At 32.1% G+C, this 19,580-nt stretch overlaps 2 protein-coding genes across 2 annotated transcripts; both read right to left on the reverse strand.

Moving 5' to 3' along the window:
- Positions 1-748: 748 nt before the first annotated feature.
- Positions 749-5,600, reverse strand: LOC139481620 (uncharacterized). The gene is made up of 3 exons (XM_071265056.1): positions 5,331-5,600; positions 2,434-4,518; positions 749-1,991 (listed from the first exon to the last, which is right to left on the reverse strand). Exons 2-3 carry the CDS (start codon positions 4,496-4,498, stop codon positions 1,681-1,683), a joined length of 2,376 nt encoding a protein of 791 aa, XP_071121157.1. The 5' UTR covers positions 4,499-4,518; positions 5,331-5,600; the 3' UTR covers positions 749-1,680.
- Positions 5,601-12,295: 6,695 nt separating this feature from the next.
- On the reverse strand, positions 12,296-19,563 carry LOC139481621 (GTPase IMAP family member 9-like). The gene is made up of 4 exons (XM_071265057.1): positions 19,163-19,563; positions 18,503-18,637; positions 17,260-17,397; positions 12,296-13,507 (listed from the first exon to the last, which is right to left on the reverse strand). Exons 1-4 carry the CDS (start codon positions 19,236-19,238, stop codon positions 12,579-12,581), a joined length of 1,278 nt encoding a protein of 425 aa, XP_071121158.1. The 5' UTR covers positions 19,239-19,563; the 3' UTR covers positions 12,296-12,578.
- Between the last annotated feature and the right edge of the window lie 17 nt (positions 19,564-19,580).

Below are 19,580 nucleotides of genomic sequence, written 5' to 3' on the forward strand. Positions count from 1 at the left end.
ATGATAGTCAAATTCGGGCAAATAATCACAACATTGGCTCATCTTGTTGTAAATGTATTCCTCGCACTTACAAAACAAAGACACGGGCTTGTTACAGAACACAGACGGTAGCAGTTTAGAAAAATGTTGTAGAAAACACATTTTATATTATGTAAAGTTCAATGTATTGAATTTGATTTCCATAAAACAACAACCTACTTTCATTTCTGTACGTGGTTATCATAAACTAGAGTTCGACTTAATTATATGTGTCAAGTGTTGCATAATGATAACATATTGATTGATGACGTTTATCTTATGAAAATAAAACTAGTACAAATGCATTGTCAAAGTTTGACATTTTCTGAATACAGTACTGATAATGAAACGCCTGAAATAAACAAATAGGTTATATCATGACTTTTCAAATAGAATACAAACCAAGGTTAACCCGATCATTCAAAAGAGATTGCGAAAGAACATTGGACATTCGCCAAATTCGTTGCATACATGTCATCGATTTTTTTCAGATATTCAAGTGATAATAGTTATCAAAAGTACCAGGATTATAATTTTATACGCCAGACGTGCGTTTCGTCTACATAAGACTCATCAGTGACGCTCAGATCAAAATAGTTAAATTACTTTATTTTTTAATCAATAGGTTACAATATTTGTTTTGAAGCAGGAAATAATACAGATTATGTTTTATAAGATGTATAAGAGCTTTTGACTGTGCGTATACTAATATCAGTATTTGTAGCTAGGAAATGAAAATTCAAACTCATAAGTCGAACCTAACTGACAACGCCTTTGCTAAAATATAAAAGAGACAAACAAACAAACAAACAACACCACATAAAAAACAAAAAATGAAACTAACGACTGAGCAATACAAACCATGGATTAAAAATATGTAATCTATGTTAACGCGCTACTATAATGTCCTTGTATTACATTGACTCATACAGTGATTTTCTAGATGCGACTTTAGAAAACCAAACGTCCCTAATGCACCAACATAATTGTATATAAAAGAAAAAACGGAGAAAAATATTGTAATAAACCAGTCCTAGTTCTTAACATAGTTGTATTAGATAAATACTAGTACAACATCAGGAAAAGAGTTCACATTGCGGTTTTTAGTCTTCTAATAGTCGTTTTAATCAATTATAAACGATACAATTAAATCATAATAATATATAAAAGACCATCTCTTATCGTCTATTGTTGCTATCCTTTTGTATGTTTATATTCATCTGCTACAAATGAAAATCACTACATCAAGCAAATATTGTGCTATAAATCCAAGTCCAACCCAAACTTCGTCGGAAAGTTCAATTCAAATTATAACATTATAATTAATCTAGCTTTTAGCTTCCTCTAAATTTCATAATGAAAATTCAATCTGACTATAAATGAAATGTACGGAAACAAATGTTATATAAAATATACTACAAAGAAGATATTCCGATACAATATATTGATTGTAGTATGATTGATTGGATGTGATTAATAATATGATTGAAAGATAATTGTATACATACTAAAATGTGTTGTATGTTCAACCTCTCATATGTAAATTCATGTCACTAGAATAGTTATAGACGTTATAAAATCCAAACAATTGTTTGTATAGCGTAGGATTTCATGAATGCAAACATTGAACATAATTGAAACTGTTTGTCATATTATCATTTATTAAACTGACAGCAACGCCAGTTTCAAGTTATGAATTTCCGTAGGGATGTTCTTCTCGTCGGTGAAATCAAAGTACAATAAATGTTCAGAATCTATTTCTGGCGGTACATCACAATTATCCAGTAAAATAACCAATAGAATGCCATGTCTTTTCTGTAACGTTTCTGTAATTATTGACTTCAGCACGCACCATTCTCTGGTCAACAAATCATTTGAAAGAACGAGTATGACATTTCGACTTTTATTGATACCGTTAATGGTCGTCTCCAATAACGTTGAACAGGAGTCATATGTGATAACTTCAGGACAAGCTTAAACGAGTAAAAATTATAAAATGTATCAAACATTATTAAGATAGTAAGATTTAATGGTTGGGCCTTCGTTTTTTTATATTTTGTCATTTTTTATTGACTACCTCCTCATTAATTTACTCGGATATCGGTACATTAGTTGAACTGCTTAACAAGATATAGTCTGACCAATGGTTTGACTCTATAAGAGAGGTATGAACATCGTCTCCCTGTTATTGTATGTCAATTCTAAGAATGTGTTTTCAAAAAACTGACAAAGTAAATCTGACGTCCCTATTCATAATTAGTTTTAGGTTGATCATACATATAAATCACAATGAACCATTTTAGAAAATCAAAAACAAATTACTTTATTTTAATTATAAAAGATTATATCCTTATAATTTTAAATTTCAAATGGTAATGTCTATAACCATATTACTTTAATATAGCTTAAACATACCTGTAAATGTCATATCATTATAAAGCATCTGAGTGCTCAACTGCTTCTTAAGAAAACATTCAATCCAACCAGAATTTTCATGACTCATGATGGCAAAATAGTCATATTCAAAGTTCAGATGATCACTCGCTGGCTCAATTACTGGGTGAGGGAAGCTTGAGGTTCTCCAATCATATTCTATGTTTCCTGTAGACGATGTGTATTGGTATTTTCTAAACTGACGGACTGAAATAAGGATTCTTTTTAATAAAACGTTCTTCAAATACTCGGCTATTTCAACCTGCTTTGTTGTTAGTGGAAATGTTTTTAAAAAGTCAAGAAATCTCAAAAGCTTTCCAAGATATTCATTCCAAAGATTGTTTGGTACTAAAGTATTAACAAATTCTAAATCAATCAGTTTGCTTGCAATACACGTTAATGCATTAATAAACTCTATATAAACAGATGCTGTCTCTTCTAATCTCAGAATACAAAGGCACAATTTTCTAACATTACCAATTGCACGTTTGTAATCTGAGAGTAGGAATGCTCTTTTATGCCATTCTAAAGCGGTTCGAAATTCGCCCATGTCATAGTGAATAGTTCCAATTGCGAATGCTTGGAAATACGTTTGACCCTTTGCGCAGATATATTGATTCAGATAATCTAGAGCAATATAAAGGTATTCTTTGTTTGTTACAGCTTTTGGTCCGTATAAGAAAAATTTCGGATATTTCGCAAGTCGTTGACAAATTTCAGCAACTTTACATACGTCATTTCCTTTCAAATTAACAAGTATTGCTGCTTTTCCGTCTTCCAATGCCTTCTGTAAAAAATTATATCTACTGACATTAGAAATATTTTTCAAGATTGACATTTCAAAGTAGACGTTCATTCGTACGGAAAAGTTGAGACGGTCCATACGAGGGTTCAGTGATAGTGATAAGGATAGTGCTGTGTCCGCCTCAGTAAGATATCTAAGTTTTTGATTTTCCGGTGTTTCAGGCCTAAACTTACACCTGAAGAGCAAGCTTTTTCCTTTACGATTAAGAACAATCTCATCGTGTGCATGTTCAGCATTTGCATAATCAAAAGCAGATAGCGGATCCTTCATTAGAACTTGGAATATTTCATCATTTGATAATGGACTATGCTTTAAATCTCCCTGGTGGACTTCCTTGCGGGTCACGAGTCTGTGACCAATGCAAGCATATGCACGTGCCCTATAGACGGCATAGCTTTTATTATCTTTAAGTAGATTTCCAAGAACCGACAGATACAATTCACATGCTTTAATATCGTTTGTACTTGAAATGAGCGTCACACTATTGCAAGCTCGTGCAAAATAATATTTCCATATGTAAACATGTTCTTTGAGATATGCAGTATTTTCAATCCCTTTTTTGAACAGCATCATGCTTGATGTCTTTCCATAACAAACATTGTCTTTAGTTTTACAGTTGAGTGAACGATACAGCATTTGTTGGGCAATGATTGTGTGTTTCGAGGCCTGGCAAAGAAGATCGTGTTTCTTCCCAACAGATATATTCTTTTCTAACTGCATACGTTGCAAGGAATCAGCCAATTTGTGCTGAGCTTCAAATTCGTTTTGGGATAATTCGTCACATAATACAGCATAACCTTGTTCAAGAACGCACACTGCTTTTTCTTTAATATCATTAGGATCATTGCTTATCAATATTTCATTAGTTGTCTCATATATCGCAACAGCTTTGTCGTCTGCATTTATAGTTCTGTATAAGACTGCAAGGTCAGCTAATGTATTCAAGTGCTTTGGGTTCGCTTTGATATTTTGTTCAAGCTTTTCAATATTGTGAGCTATGCGCCGGCGGTTTTGTAATGGATTATCCAGTAATGTTAACATTAAATCAATAACAGCATGGACTATTTGATGTTCTTCCTGTTTTGCAGCAAGTAAAGATATTTTTGTATGTTCAATTTGCACATGGTCAAGGTACATCAAGTTTAATTTCATCGAGAAAAGACCAGGGTTTATATCTTTTAATTCGGGCTCTATTCCATGTTTCTCTATTTCGTGTGTCGAATTTCTTTTAGGGATAGACATTTTTAATAAAACTTTAATTTCTGTAAAAAAAAGAATTTGTTATTTTAAAAATCAAAAGAGACAAAAGTAGCTTTATGTTTATAAAATCTATAAATAAGACCCAGTTAAAAACCATGGAATAACTTAAAATCTATTACATCTTTTATAAGAGCAAGTGCAAGATAATAGAGTTATTGACCAGCAGTGGCATCGACAATGTATTTGTAAATAAACTCACCAAGGATATCAGGATGCGCGCTTAGTCTATAAAAGAGTCATCAATGGCGTTCCAATCCAAAAAAGTTAAAAGACTAAACAAAGTACTGTTATTTCAGAAATTATTGCGAGGTTTCTATTGTTGCGAAAAATGCGACAGCGTTGTAAATGCGTTGTAAATGCAATAATTTAAACTCGCATTTTGAAATATTTTATATGAATTAAACAGGATTTTTCTCAAAATCGTAAAAATTTAAATCGCATTTCAGTCTAAAATGACAAAATCGCAATAATAAATGCATGCAATAATTTCTGAATTTACAGTACTACGAAGTAAACAGGATTATAATTTAGTACGCCATAGGCGCGTTTCGTTTACATAAGACTCATCAGTGACGCTCATATCAAAACATTTATAAAGCTAAAACAAAGTACAAAGTTGAAGAATATTGAGGATTCAAAAGTCAAAAAAGTTGTGCCAAATACGGCTAAGGTAATCTATGCCTGGAATACTTCAGTGACGATCAAATCAAAATGGTAAGCTGATTCTTGTTTAAGTTTAATTAACTTAGATGTATATAGTTATGTTGTTCATTATACTTTAACAAGACTTATAACTGTGTTATCATCGACTTACCAGTGCTCACACCATGATGAATTAGTTATTTCAATTGATATTTCAGCAGCGCTTTGATGAGAAAACTAGTAACAGATAGAGTACCAATCAGTCCCCCGATATATATTTAACACTGGATGTTCGCCTTTTATACTGATATAAGACAACTATTTTTGAGGATCAAAGTTTGAATTTCAGTTTTATATTTCCAAAAATATGATATCTGTTCTTGATTATTTATTTGTATTTTTAGAAAATGTTATGCACTTGATAGTATATGTATCCTTCAAGTCACCTGATGCCGATAAAAAGATATAAACATGTGTACTTTATTTTTATTTATAAACACTAGATAACAAGGTATGTTTGTTTTCATTACACGCATTTATACTATTTTGCTATACCTGAATATGAATTTTGAATACAGAAATATGATAATCCATGGCCTTTTCTAATCCCGCAAACAAATCATTGCTAAAGTGGGACGTTCGTTTCGTTGATTGGATGTATACAGACGCAGCCACGTGAAGTAGGAATTATGGTGTTAACTCAATGCTTTATAATGGAAGAACAATGAAGAAAGCTAGTCGTCTTGTAGATTTGAACATCATTGAAACATCTAACTAAGGACTTGTGAAAAATACACATAAAAACAGAATATTGCTAGTACACTAATATTTTTCAAACAACACATATTATAAAATTGAGAATGGAAATTGGGAATATTTAAATAATAGAGACAAAAACCCGAGCAAAGAGCAGACGACAGTCGAATGCGCCACCAATGGGTCTTCAACGCAGCGAGATAAACCCTTACAAGGAGCTGGTCCTCAGCTGGTCCTTAAATACAATTGTGTACTAGTTCATTGAAAATGGACATCACATTAAACTCCAAAAAGTAAATATGAACTCAAGTTAAAAAAAGACCTGAAAGAGTAACAAAAGCCAGAGTCCTCTGACTTGGGACAGACGCAAACATGCGGCGGGGTGAAAGTACATTTTGAAACATTGTTTGTTTTTTAATACTAACTAGTAGGGATGTCAACGAGTACTCGAGTATTCGAGTATCGTTCGATAGAACCGAGTATCGATTACCAAAATGAGACTCGACTAATCGGTTTTCCTGTTGGAATGTCGTTGCTTTCCGAAATTTATAAACAAAAACATTTGTTTATTGAGAGCGCCCGGGAAATTGTTATACCTTCACCAAAATTATTAAAAATTAAAGTTTAACTGTCATTTAAAATTCCTCCACACAGATGTACATATAGGATATATGAATAAGATCATGTTTACAAGGCTTACGTTGTTAGCTAATTGTATTCACTTTGCCATCTCTGTACCGTTCGAACATATATTTTCCTCAGCAGAACTGTTAGTTACCTGACAAATGGAGAAATCGCTTGACCAGTGACAATATAACATTTTTGAATAAGAATAAATTCGTTGCACGACCCTCAGACAATTATTAATTGTATCAGTTAGTTTTAATCATCACCCCTTTGTAGATGATTAAATGTGTTTTTCTACGGTTCCCAAATACTGTTGTTTGAGTAATAATTTTTCCTTAGATATGTTAAAATTGATTACTTGATTAGATTATTTAGCAGTTTACATAATTAGTCCATGTAGCAAATGAGTTATTATTTATGATATACAATTCCTTGGACTATTATCTAGCCCTAGGTAATAATGTTGAGGGTTTTCGATCATAAGACAACAACCCACAATACATGTACAAAACTGGTTATAATTTTGTGTTTCTTTTTTGTAAATGTTTTACCGAGCGAGTACTCGAGTATCGGTCGGAAAATCCAACGAGTAATCGATTAGTAAATCTTCACCGAGTTGACATCCCTACTTACAAGATATTTGATATATCGAACGATTGAAATCTTTAAAAAATTAAAAAAAATTAAAAAAAAAGATAACTCTTTAGAATGTGCAAAGAAAAGATCTGTTATTGACTTTATGAGTGCACCGAGATAAACAGTCAAGAAAAATTTACTGACCTCCATTAAATAGTATCACTCAAGATTGGATTATACTTTTAAGGTAAACTTAGAAATAGGCTTATTCCAGTGATAGTTTTACACTTTTGACCCTCATATTTTGTGTTTTGACCAACGCACTCATTCATGCACCTAACGAATAACGGGATACACGTACATCCTGTACTACAAAGAAGTATCCGTGTATTTCAAAAAGGTAACTTTTTGTCATTGCTGTCAAATATGATCCTTTAAGCTTATTTTTGTGGATCATAAACAGTAAAAAAGAAACCCCTGGTCCTTTTTTTTTTAAAAACTTCTGTATCAGATATTTCATTTGCTTTAATCTATTTTGCGGCAAGTTATTGTTAGTACATAATTTTAAAGCAAAACTATGCAAAACAATGGTAGGATTTTCTTAAAACAAAGATTGACTTTCACAATTGAATTTGAGATGATAAAGCAAAGTTTGATTTGCATAGATTATCTTTCATCTTGTAACAGTATTAAAACATTTGACTTTTCTACTCTTTACATAAGTATTCCACATTCCTAACTAAAAGACAAATTGAAAGAGCTGGTATTACTTTGCTTCATAAAAAAGAATGGCCAACGTAGAAACAAGTATCTTGTCTTAGGGAGGGATAAATCCTACTTTGTAAAGAATCACTCTGATTCAAACAAAAAATTCTCTGAAACTGATATTATCAAGATGCTTGATTTCTTGATTGACAACATATTTGTTACGTTCGGAGGACGTGTTTTTCAACAGACTGTCGGCATTCCAATGGGAACAAACTGTGCCCCTCTACTTGCCGACTTATTTCTTTATTATTATGAGGCTGACTTCATGCAGGAACTTCTTAGGAAGAAAGATAATAAGTTAGCAATATCCTTTAACTCTACTTTCCGCTATATAGATGATGTTCTTTCACTAAACAATTCAAAATTTGGTGACTATGTGGAACGCATCTATCCCATCGAACTAGAGATAAAGGATACTACAGATACAGTTAAGTCGGCTTCATATCTTGACTTACATCTAGAAATTGACAATGAGGGTCGGTTGAAAACAAAACTTTACGACAAAGAGATGATTTCAGCTTTCCAATTGTGAACTTTCCATTTCTAAGTAGCAACATTCCAGCAGCACCTGCATACGGGGTATTTATTTCCCAATTGATACGATATTCCCGTGCTTGCATTTCCTATCATGATTTTCTTGATAGAGGATTGCTGCTCACAAGGAAGCTATTAGAGTTCCAAATGGTGAAGTTGAAAGCATCCCTTCGTAAATTTTACGGACGCCATCACGAGTTGGTTGACCGTTATGGAATAACCGTTTCAAAAATGATATCGGATATGTTCCTTACGACGTAACTACAATTCTCTTCCCTTTCATGAATGTGACCTACCGAATTAGACTATTTACCGGATTAAAATTTTGTAATCACATAAGCAACACGACGGGTGCCACATGTGGAGCAGGATCTGCTAACCTTCCGGAGCACCTGAGATCACCCCTAGTTTTTAGTGGGGTTCGTGTTGTTTATTCTTTAGTTTTCTATGTTATGTCATGTTTGCTATTGTTTTTCTGTTTGTCTTTTTCATTTTTAGCCATGGCGTTGTCAGTTTGTTTTAGATTTATGAGTTTGACTGTCCCTTTGGTATCTTTCGTCCCTCTTTTATCAGTAAATAATTATCAGATTATTGTAATTATTTACACAATTATCACAGCTTGTATTTATACTTTTTTTTAAATGTTATGTTACAGAAACTGTCGCATATATGAACATTTTAACGAAAAAAATTCGATTTACTGGAATAATAATTCACCTGTGTAGGATAAAATGTACCTTATTCAAGTGCTCGTATTGTTGTCCTTGTTTCAGACTTTGATTAAATATAGAACATGCAAATCCAAATAAAAGAATAATTTAAGTCCGTTGTGTTGTTTCTTATATCAACTGTTTAAAAGATTTACAGACTTTGCGCATATTTATTTTCCTACCCTATATAGGCTAGATGTAGTACTGGAAATTGAAAATTAGTATTAAGTACTATGAACCGAGTCTAAAAAAAGAGGAACATTCCAATAATCCTATGATTTACCTATAGTTATACATTTATTTTGAGTAGAATCAGACTATAAAAATATTATGTGATGGCTTAACGACAAACACACGGAAATTCTATATGTATATGTTTATCTAAAAAAAAATATTTTGAGCTTATTATTATCATGAACATATCACAACCTCAAATAATTTTATTTTCACAGCTCATTACAACCGTTTTTTCTAAATCATCTAATAAATTTATTAAAGCAAGTCGTAACCACAAAAATATCATCGTCACAAAATAAATTTATATTGTTTTATAAATTACAGCATTTTCTAAACTACAAAGTAAATTTATTTTGAGCAGGTAATTTTAACGAAGGTATGTGCATTATTTTAATTTTAGTTTCTTGTGTACAATTTGGAAATTAGTGTGGCGTTCATTATCACTGAACTAGTATATATTTGTTTAGGGGCCAGTTGAAGGACGCCTCCGGGTGCGGGAATTTCTCGCTACATTGAAGACCTCTTGGTGACCTTCTGCTGATGTGTTTTTCTATGGTCGGGTTGTTGTCTCTTTGGCACATTCCCCATTTCCATTCTCAATTTTATCTCAAAATAAATGTATTTTATGTAGATTACCAAAAGTATGCATCACTATTAGGCGAGTGACTTTAACCATAAAATTAAATTTTTAATGCACCTACCTAACACACGGCTAAATTATATATCATTTGAAAGCTACCCATCTGTACTATCTGTTTTGCCCGGTCGTAAAAAAATCGTACGGTGCAATTTCCGTCAAATCAAGATCAAAGGCCAAGGACGAATAAGTGCATATTTTCTAAGATTTCAGCCTGATTGCATAATATGACTTTTATATACTAAATTCACATATGCAAACAAAAGCATAAAGATTAACAGTCATTATTCAAATGCATTTTTTAATATTTAAAGCGTGTTTTTGACAGAGAGCACATGTTTCCTGAAATTCGAGTAAAAGTTAACAAAATGTGTGAAAACCCAAATTTGTCTTTCTGGTGCAAATGCTAATCAATTAAAACTAAGTAAAACCCTGTAATGAATATCAAAGAAGCTTTTGACATCATAAAATTCCCTAAAATTATGCTTACTTCTAATCAAACAGCAAATCATAACAACGCATTAAGTTGCCCAAAATACCGCCATCTGCGAAAAAACAGCTTTTAAGCATTTCTTCCTATTTAAACATTGTATGTGGTCCATATAAGATTTAATAAACAAATTCTTAAGAATCTGAAAAATTAAGTGTAAAAACAATATGTGCGCGAATCATCTTATTGCTTGAAATAAAGGGGGTGAAACTAAGAGATTGCAATCTGCATTGTAACTACCAGACTGAAATAAACATATTTCGACTTTTCTAATTGTTTGTTGCGAAGCTTCATTATAAATATTGATGTAGTGAAAAGACATTTTATTTATTTAATGTGAATTGAAACTTTAGACCAAAATAAATAGAAAATAAATTGATGAAAATTGAAATTTCAAAGAACTTGCAAAGATTGCAATGTAACATTATCCTTTCGGGTGAAAGCATAGACAGGATTGCTAGTAGTCTAGATGGTGTATGCATGGAGAAATTGTGTAAACCTGGGAGCATATTCCCAAGTATTCATGTATGTTTATGTTAAGTACAAGGACCTGAGTTAAAACGCAATTAGGAGATAATTACATCAACTAAATAGCACTTTTTCTCCCACTGTTAATTCACATAACATAACAAAATTCATAGCCAGTTGTCGAATCCGTCATAACAAACAAATACTGTGAGGGTCTTGAATTAAAACAAAACACTATTGAATTTATCATTATATGCTTGTCCCTATAAAAATTCCGATAACTCATTGCTGGTTTTATTTTATGTCTTGAAGTTTATGCTTCAGTTAAAAATACGCCGAAATTAGTTTGATGGTAAATATTTGGTATCATTTGTTTAATATATTTACAAATTTTAGATACCATACTATATAAAGTTTATTATTTTGTATGCAAACCTGTTTATTGCTGAAAAATGGATGCCCGACACCAGCTGTTTTTTTTTTTTATTTTTTTAATTTATGTCGTTGGGTTGCATTGTTATTTGCGAATAAAACCTTTTCTTGTAAAAACTACAGTCAGTTTTTTTTTTTTTTTTTTTTTTTATACATTATTCATTTTTTTGTTTTTTTATACATTATACATTGTTTTAATTTAAGTCGGAATCGAGGTAAATAGGTAGCTATATGACAACCAGTCATGTTACATACTTGTATATCTGTAACATATGATTTTTGTAATAACCACGAAGGTTATGATAACATCTTAAAATAACAAGTTATCTGAAAGACTTAATTATTCATTATATGTAGGTATATTGAAATCGACAACCAAAATTGCAAATTCTGAGAAATCTGCTTTATTTGCATGTTTCATGGAACATGTGTAGACTTAGCTTCACGCACATATCTCGGCATGAACAATCAATCATTGATAAAGTTGTATAACAGGACGTCATGTCGATTTCCTTACACATATTGCACCTATTGTTCGGTTTATCACCTACTTTTAGTAGGATCCAGAAACAATGTTCATTTTCTGGTTATTAATAGATCTATCCTTAATAATTATAGTTTGACTTAAATTTTTAATCCAACCTGAACTATAGACAACCTTATTAAACTGACTTCCGAACGACACAATGTTCTGTACTGAGAATTACCTAAAATAAATCTTTGCGTAAGTCGAATTTGTAACAATTGCATAACTTATGGTTTGTTTATTTTCCCGTATATTAAAAATAAATCTTATTTGGCAAGGCATACTTTTCTTTAAGAAATAGATGCCTTGAACATTTTTTTACTCCTAATTTCTAAAAAATAAAATATGAGATCGGTGCCATATCGGTACTCTGCTGTGTATAAATTATCATTTTATTTAACTTTCAGAGTGAGGATTTTTCTTTATGAAGGTACAGTACAAAAACAAATGTTATGTAAAGATTGATTATATTAATACCAGCAAGTACAAATGTGGAACATGTTAACACGCCGTTGTTGTGTTGTCATAAAAATGTAAAAACACTTCACAAATGTGTACCGTATTGGCAAGATTTTGTGTTAACTCACATTCTATAACATGCAGTCGTTTTCTTTCAAACACAGTTTCTCGTATAAAGTATAATCTGTACACGAACAAATTTATTTGTTCAATTTTTGTTTAGCTTCTTTCAGTTCATTCTCAAGACGTTCCTTTTCTCTTTCTAAATTCCTTGTATTAAAATTCTGGTCCTCAGTCTCCCATTCGTTTGTCAGCTTAAGACAGTAAAGCTCGTCTGTTTCTATAATTTTACTGTCTAATTCCTTTCTTATCTTCCTCCTTTCTTTGCGTTTTATTTTATTTATTTCCTCGTTTTGCTTTTCCTCTTCTACTTCAGCTGTTTGCATTAACCTTATTTGTAAACTACTTTCTGCTTCCATCAGCATTTCGTTGGTAAAGAAATGTCCATCATTTTCCAGTAGCATGTCATTAATCAAGAGAATTAACTCTGTACATTGTTTTTCTTTCGATGCATTGTCTGATTTGTTATCAAAGGATATGTAGCGGTTATTACATTTATGCAGTAACGATTTCAGCTCAGGAGTTGAATCAACTATAAACTGGTCGAGGGAGATATTATCTTTAACAAGATCATCTTTTCTTGTAAAAAGAATAATCATATATCTAAATACGCCCTCTCCAAAATGATCGACAAAATATTGAACAGTATCTTGTTCTTCCTTAGTGAATCTTCCTATCCTAGTAACAAGTACAACAGCATGTGGCCCGGGTAAAATCATTTCTGTACATTTTACTAATTCATTTGAGATATTTCCATTAGTTAATCGAGTATCAAAGAGTCCTGGGGTATCTACTACTGTTATCATTCTTCCAAATCTTGTTGCTTGTGATACCTGGCATTTCTCAGTGACAGACTCACCAGAAACAGCAGAATGGAAGACATTTGTATTTAGAATATTATTACCAGTTGCACTTTTACCAGACCCAGTTTTACCTATGAGCAAGATTCGTCTTTCAGCATCTTCTTCCATATTTGCAAAGGGAGAATTTTTCTCGGCCCACTTGCAATCTGAAAAAGTAATCTGAATTCATGTAACAGCGTTTAAAATAACAAAAATGTCTTAACTACGTTGAATGTATATCCATGAACGTAATAAATAAGTGGAATTTTACTTGCCAATGACCACTAGATCGTGAACTGATTACCTTTTCGGTGAATCTGAGTTTGCCTTGGTGATCTATCTGCTTTATGTTGTTTTGGAGAGATTGTTATGTTTAGTTGTTATCTTTCGAGCATAGTGGGGTTTGCTTCTTTTGTATCTTCTTTCTCCTTTTCAATCTTTTTCAACATTTGTCGTTCAAAGACGTATCACAAATTATACATATTTTGTGCTTCTTCGATAATGCGTTGTATTCTACATCCGATGTGTCATATGAAGATGGGCATAAACAGACAACAGCCAAGTCATATTCAGAATGTAATGTTATGATTTTAACAACAAAATTTTGAATTATTTACAATTACTGTTTACTCTGCTTAATATAAAATAAATGTGTATCGGTTTATGTATTGTCTATAACCATAAGATAACCGGGTCAAAGTTACGTCTTGAAGTTTATATGTATACTTCTCGAATAATAATGCAGCATTTCGAAGTAAGTGTAAGGACTGGTCGGGTGTAGTAACATGTCTCAATGAAGCCGATAATTTTTGAACTAACTCAAGGATAATCAAGTAAAGCAGGGTGCATAATCTATCACATCAACAAGTTCTCGTTTATTTAATAATGTTTGCCACTGTACTTACAATACCAATCCCACCAATCCATAATATTTTTAGAGATACAATTTCAAATACGCAGCCTTATTTATATTTTTGACACATACACTTAAAACAAAGGGGTGTTGTTCATGTATGGACAATGACATTAGCATTAGAAACTCCAATTCTGATGCCTTAGAAGGCAACTTTTTCGGTTGGATAAATTTTTCGTTTGCTTTCACCGTCTGTTAATTGACAAAGGTCTTATTTATCATTTATCATTAAAAAAACTGTATTTATTACAAAATGATCATATTTGGCTATGTATTAGGGTAACATATGTGAATGCCCATAATTTCTGAACTTGTTTATGTCTGCTGATAAGATAAAAGACAATTAACGTTCGATAGGGCAATTTTTCTTATATTATGACTAAATCACGGATTGTAGAATCACGACGAGTGTCACTAGCCGAGCAGGGACTGCTAACCTATTCTGTCTATCTGAGAGCGATCTTTTGTTAAGGCCCGTTTTCTCAGTCTTGCTTTCATTTTTTTGTGTTATCCAGGAGCATATCTTATGACCGCTTTGTTTTTGCATGGTGATCTTTGTATATTCTCCTTCTTTTTAAATCCTTTTTTCACAAATCTTATATAAATAAGAATAATAGTAATTAATGATGATCAAAGATTAATCAGAAATCTTGGGTCTTTTCAATACAAGATTTTATTTTGTTTTTATCATAAAGGGTTTCACGGACACCTGTGTCTCGTCTGAAATTGCCGATGCTACAGTCAAAATCTATTTCTATTTTTGTGTAGAACCAAAATAATATTTTAATCGATATGTTTTTGCAGATTCTATGTCTTGTTGTTGAAGAAGCTTCAAGTTTTTAAAACTTTCTTGGAGTTTTGAAAAATTGACAGATGTTTGAAAATTTATCCACAGACTTGTGTTAAAATTAGTTGCAAAGAACAACAAAGCCCACTTTTCAGTAAAATATGACAATGAAAAATATATGTTCAAAATTTGGATTCATGCAGAAATTACCTCTTTATCATTAAAAGGCTTTTGCTATTTTTCATAGAATTCCATGACATTTTTAAAAATTTATTGATGTCTGAAGTGTATCTTTATGTTAAACACCTACACAACCTTAAGTCCGTTTATCAGTAAAATATGGTAAACATCGGAAAAACTATATTTTCAAGCCTGAATATAGCTGTTGACATCGCTTACACCGACGTCACCAACAAAATAATGTATGATCGCGTTGTCTCGTTATCGCGACAAAATGTCTCAAGTCTGACAAAAAAGAACCAAAAGGTATTAATTCCACACAATAACGGAACAAAACTCTAACCTACTTTGAAAATCAATGAAGCGTTGGTTCTATGATAGTTTGTTCCAGTGGCGAAATATTTCATTTATTATAAAAAAAAACGAATCAGAATTGACCTTAATTGACTTTCTACTGGTATCATTAACATCAAAATGACAATATACTATAAAAGTTTGTGTTAAATTCATCACATACAGTAGAGCTTGTTCGCGTTACCGTCCTGGTAAACTGTGAATAAAATGACACTCTCAACAATCAATTGTCATCCGTCATTAGTTTTAAAAGAAACGCCGCAGACATCGAAATCTAAACCGACCTCATTTAGGGAAGTGATCATGCTGGCAAACAGCTATTTATCTGCATGATTTATACATTAAAATAAAGGTCCACTTGTATTTGTAGTATTTGTATTTTTATCCATCTAATGAGTTAAGCCACTTTCAACTGATTTTTATAGTTCACTCTTATGTTGTACTGTTACACCACTGTCCCAGGTTAGGGGGAGGGTTTGGATCCCGCTTACATGACGTTAAAATACTAAATCCCTGTGATGTGTTTTAGTCGATTTTAGTCTCTGATGCATGATTTTTTATTATTAATTGGTTTTGGCTTTTAACTAGCTGTCAGTAACTGCGAGTACTCTTAAATCTTATTTTCTTGTTAATTCGACCTGTTGATAATGTTTATAATGCTTTTTTGTTATTTTTTATTTATATGGATCTTGTCTGTACACCAGCTTTGATTATTTGTAATATCTTCAATTTTTCACTTATTCTTACAACATTTGTATAAACTTCAAGATTATAAAAAAAACGGTTTTTTCTAAAGTGAACATTGATTGGTTAAATATTTCTCAGTCATGACCTGTGTTTGAATTTGTTTGTTGGCTTTTTGGTCATGAATGTTTGTCTCTAATATTTAATTAACTGTGCATTTGTATTCAGATATCGCAGATCAAATTTATTCGTTCATTGTTTAATCATAGGTTTTTTAATTGAGTTAAGTCTGCCAATTGATATTTTATTGTATGTTTTTCTTTGTTGTGATGTTATGCTATTGTTTCAGGAAAAAGGGAGAAGGTTTGGATCCATTAAAACGTTTAATCCCGCTGCAAATGTTTGCACCTGTCCTAAGTCAGGAATCTGATGTACAGTAGTTGTCGTTTGTTTATGTAATATATACGTGTTTCTCGTTTCTCGTTTTGTTTATATAGATTAGACCGTTGGTTTTCCCGTTTGAATGGTTTTACACTAGTAATTTTGGGGCCCTTTATAGCTTGTTGTTCGGTGTGAGCCAAGGCTCCGTGTTGAAGGCCGTACTTTAACCTATAATGGTTTACTTTTTAAATTGTTATTTGTATGGAAAGTTGTCTCATTGGCACTCACACCACATCTTCCTATATCTATTAACCCCGCCACATTCTGTATGTATGTGCCTGTCCCAAATCAGGAGCCTCTAATTCAGTGGTTGTCGTTTGTTTATGTGTTACATATTTGTTTTTTGTTCATTTTTTGTACATAAATTCGGCCGTTAGTTTTCTCGTTTGAATTGTTTTACATTGTCATTTTGGGGCCTTTTATAGCTGACTGTGTGGTATGGGCTTTGCTCATTGTTGAAGGCCGTACGGTGACCTATAGTTGATAATTTCTGTGTCATTTGGTCTCTTGTGGAGAGTTGTCTCATTGGCAATCATACCACATCTTCTTTTTTATATTACCTGTTTTTGCTGACTTGTAACGCCGTGTTAACTGCGACAATGTAGTGATTGGTATATCATCATGGCACAACTCACTGCACATGTCACAGTACTTGTCGGCGACATAATTTGTATGTCGACATTCATCACATTTCCAAACTTAAAGAAAAGAAAAAAATGTTAAATTTAAATGTTGATTCTTATATTTACATCTAATATTGTAAGACAGCAAGATTTGACCTGTTTAATTGCTTGCTTAATGAAATTAAACATTTATTTGTGCTTTTGTGAATAGACTGTGTTTTACAAATAGAAGCGCTTTGCTTTGCATTGACTTCTTCCTTTTCTCAAAACAAGAGTTATCTCATTGGCACTCATACCACATCTTCGTATTGATATTGAACATATTATATTTTTATCATTGTGTCACATCGAAGTGCGCACCATTGGACAGGTTTTCATTATGTTTTATAACATTAACCTATCATAAATGCAAACTGAATACTTGTTTGAACTCCATCTCACCATGTATGGTCATTACCATTTGCATTTACGGTCACAATATGACCATACTTCAAAATATGAAAAGACATACGATTTTTGTGAAGTTTTTCACAACTATTTATTTGGTTTTCCGCAGTAAAATAACAAAAAAAATAATCAATAGGTGTTTTGTAATAACATGATTATACAAAATTCAAATTTGTTATTCTGCTGTGCCTATCATTTTGCAATCCTAAATACTATTATACACAAACGCTGCATCCAAACAAGTAGGGGGAGGGTTGATATCTCACAAATCATGTTTAACCCAACCGAATGTTTGCGACTGTCCCAAGTGATCAGGAAGCTCTGGTCTTTGTAAGTCTAGTATGTTTTTTTTTTTCAGTTCATTTATATGTTTTGGAGTTTATAATGTCCATTTTCGCTGAACTATAGTATACATTATTATTAAATGGACAGCTGAAGCCGCTCCAGGTTTTGTATTTGCTTGCTCTGTCGAATACCCATCGGTGGCCGTGGACTGTTGTCTGTTCTTTGGTCGGGTTGTTGTCTCTTTGATGCATTCCCCGTTTCCATTCTTAATTTTATATTATAACAAGTAAAAATATTCTAACCTTGTCATGCTTAGCTACTTTTAATACGTGAAATTTGCTTTTTTTTATTTCCGAGGCACATATTAGATACATTAAGGCCATGTAAGGATGACTTATGCTATGCTCGGCATGAATAAAACTTTTTCTTATTCGTAAAAAGTACTCACCGAGAATTTCATCATCATAAGAAGGTTCAGCATCCATATTATCATCATGATTATTTGACATTCTGATTCCATAACAGGCCTGACAGTATCTGCTATCACACTGGTTCAAAAATGTACATGATTCGCACGTCCATCCTGTATAAATAGCAAAACGATTTCGTCTTATTTTTTTTATTTTTAAGCCATGGGTTATCTTCACTATGGTCATTTAAGTTGAAAACATTCTTAATACATATAAGAAGATGTGGTATGAGTACCAATTAGACAAATCTCCATCCAAGTCACAGTGTGTTAAAAGTTCACACACTTTTCCCATATAAATTAAGACAGTAATATTTTCTAACACATATCTATATTTAGAAATATGAAATTGATCTAACAAAAAGTTACTTGAAAATCAAAGGGGTATTCCTATCAATCATTTTTATATATGTTACCATAGATACCATATATCCAACATGTCAAAGTAAGATTGCGATCACGTATATAGCATTTGATTTAGAATCTTGAAATCTCAATGGGAAAATGTTTAACGAAATCATAGTGAATTGTTTGTGTTTGTGAATCTCATACTGGCCATCAATGGGCCTTAATCTGGGACAATAAAATTATTATTTCATTTCTGTTATTCTCTAACAATATATTTTTATATATATATACCTGTCTCTTCGATATGCTGTTCTCCAGTTTCGTCACGGCTACATATGTCGAACCCAAAAGCACCTTGGTCTTCCATTTAAGAAGTCGCTGACCACATCAATGCAAATCGATAATTTAACATCACATTATTGTGGGTTTTTATTTTCAACTTCCTAAATCAATACTGAATCCAGGAAGAAAACGTATTCTAAAAATAAAATTTTCAAACATTCCAAAGGTCTAATTTTAGTTCAAACCATAATTCTTTTGGGATACTTTAAGGATCTTTAAATAGCACAATAATATAAATATTATTAAAACAGTATTATCAGATTTGATCATGTTGATATAAATGAATGTTAATTATACTATAGCTAGAAGATATTAACGTCGCATGCATAATTCTATTGAAGACATACAGTGACTTAAATTTGCAAAA

The sequence above is a fragment of the Mytilus edulis genome, chromosome 7, assembly GCF_963676685.1.
Source record: "Mytilus edulis chromosome 7, xbMytEdul2.2, whole genome shotgun sequence".
Lineage (NCBI taxonomy): Eukaryota > Metazoa > Mollusca > Bivalvia > Mytilida > Mytilidae > Mytilus > Mytilus edulis.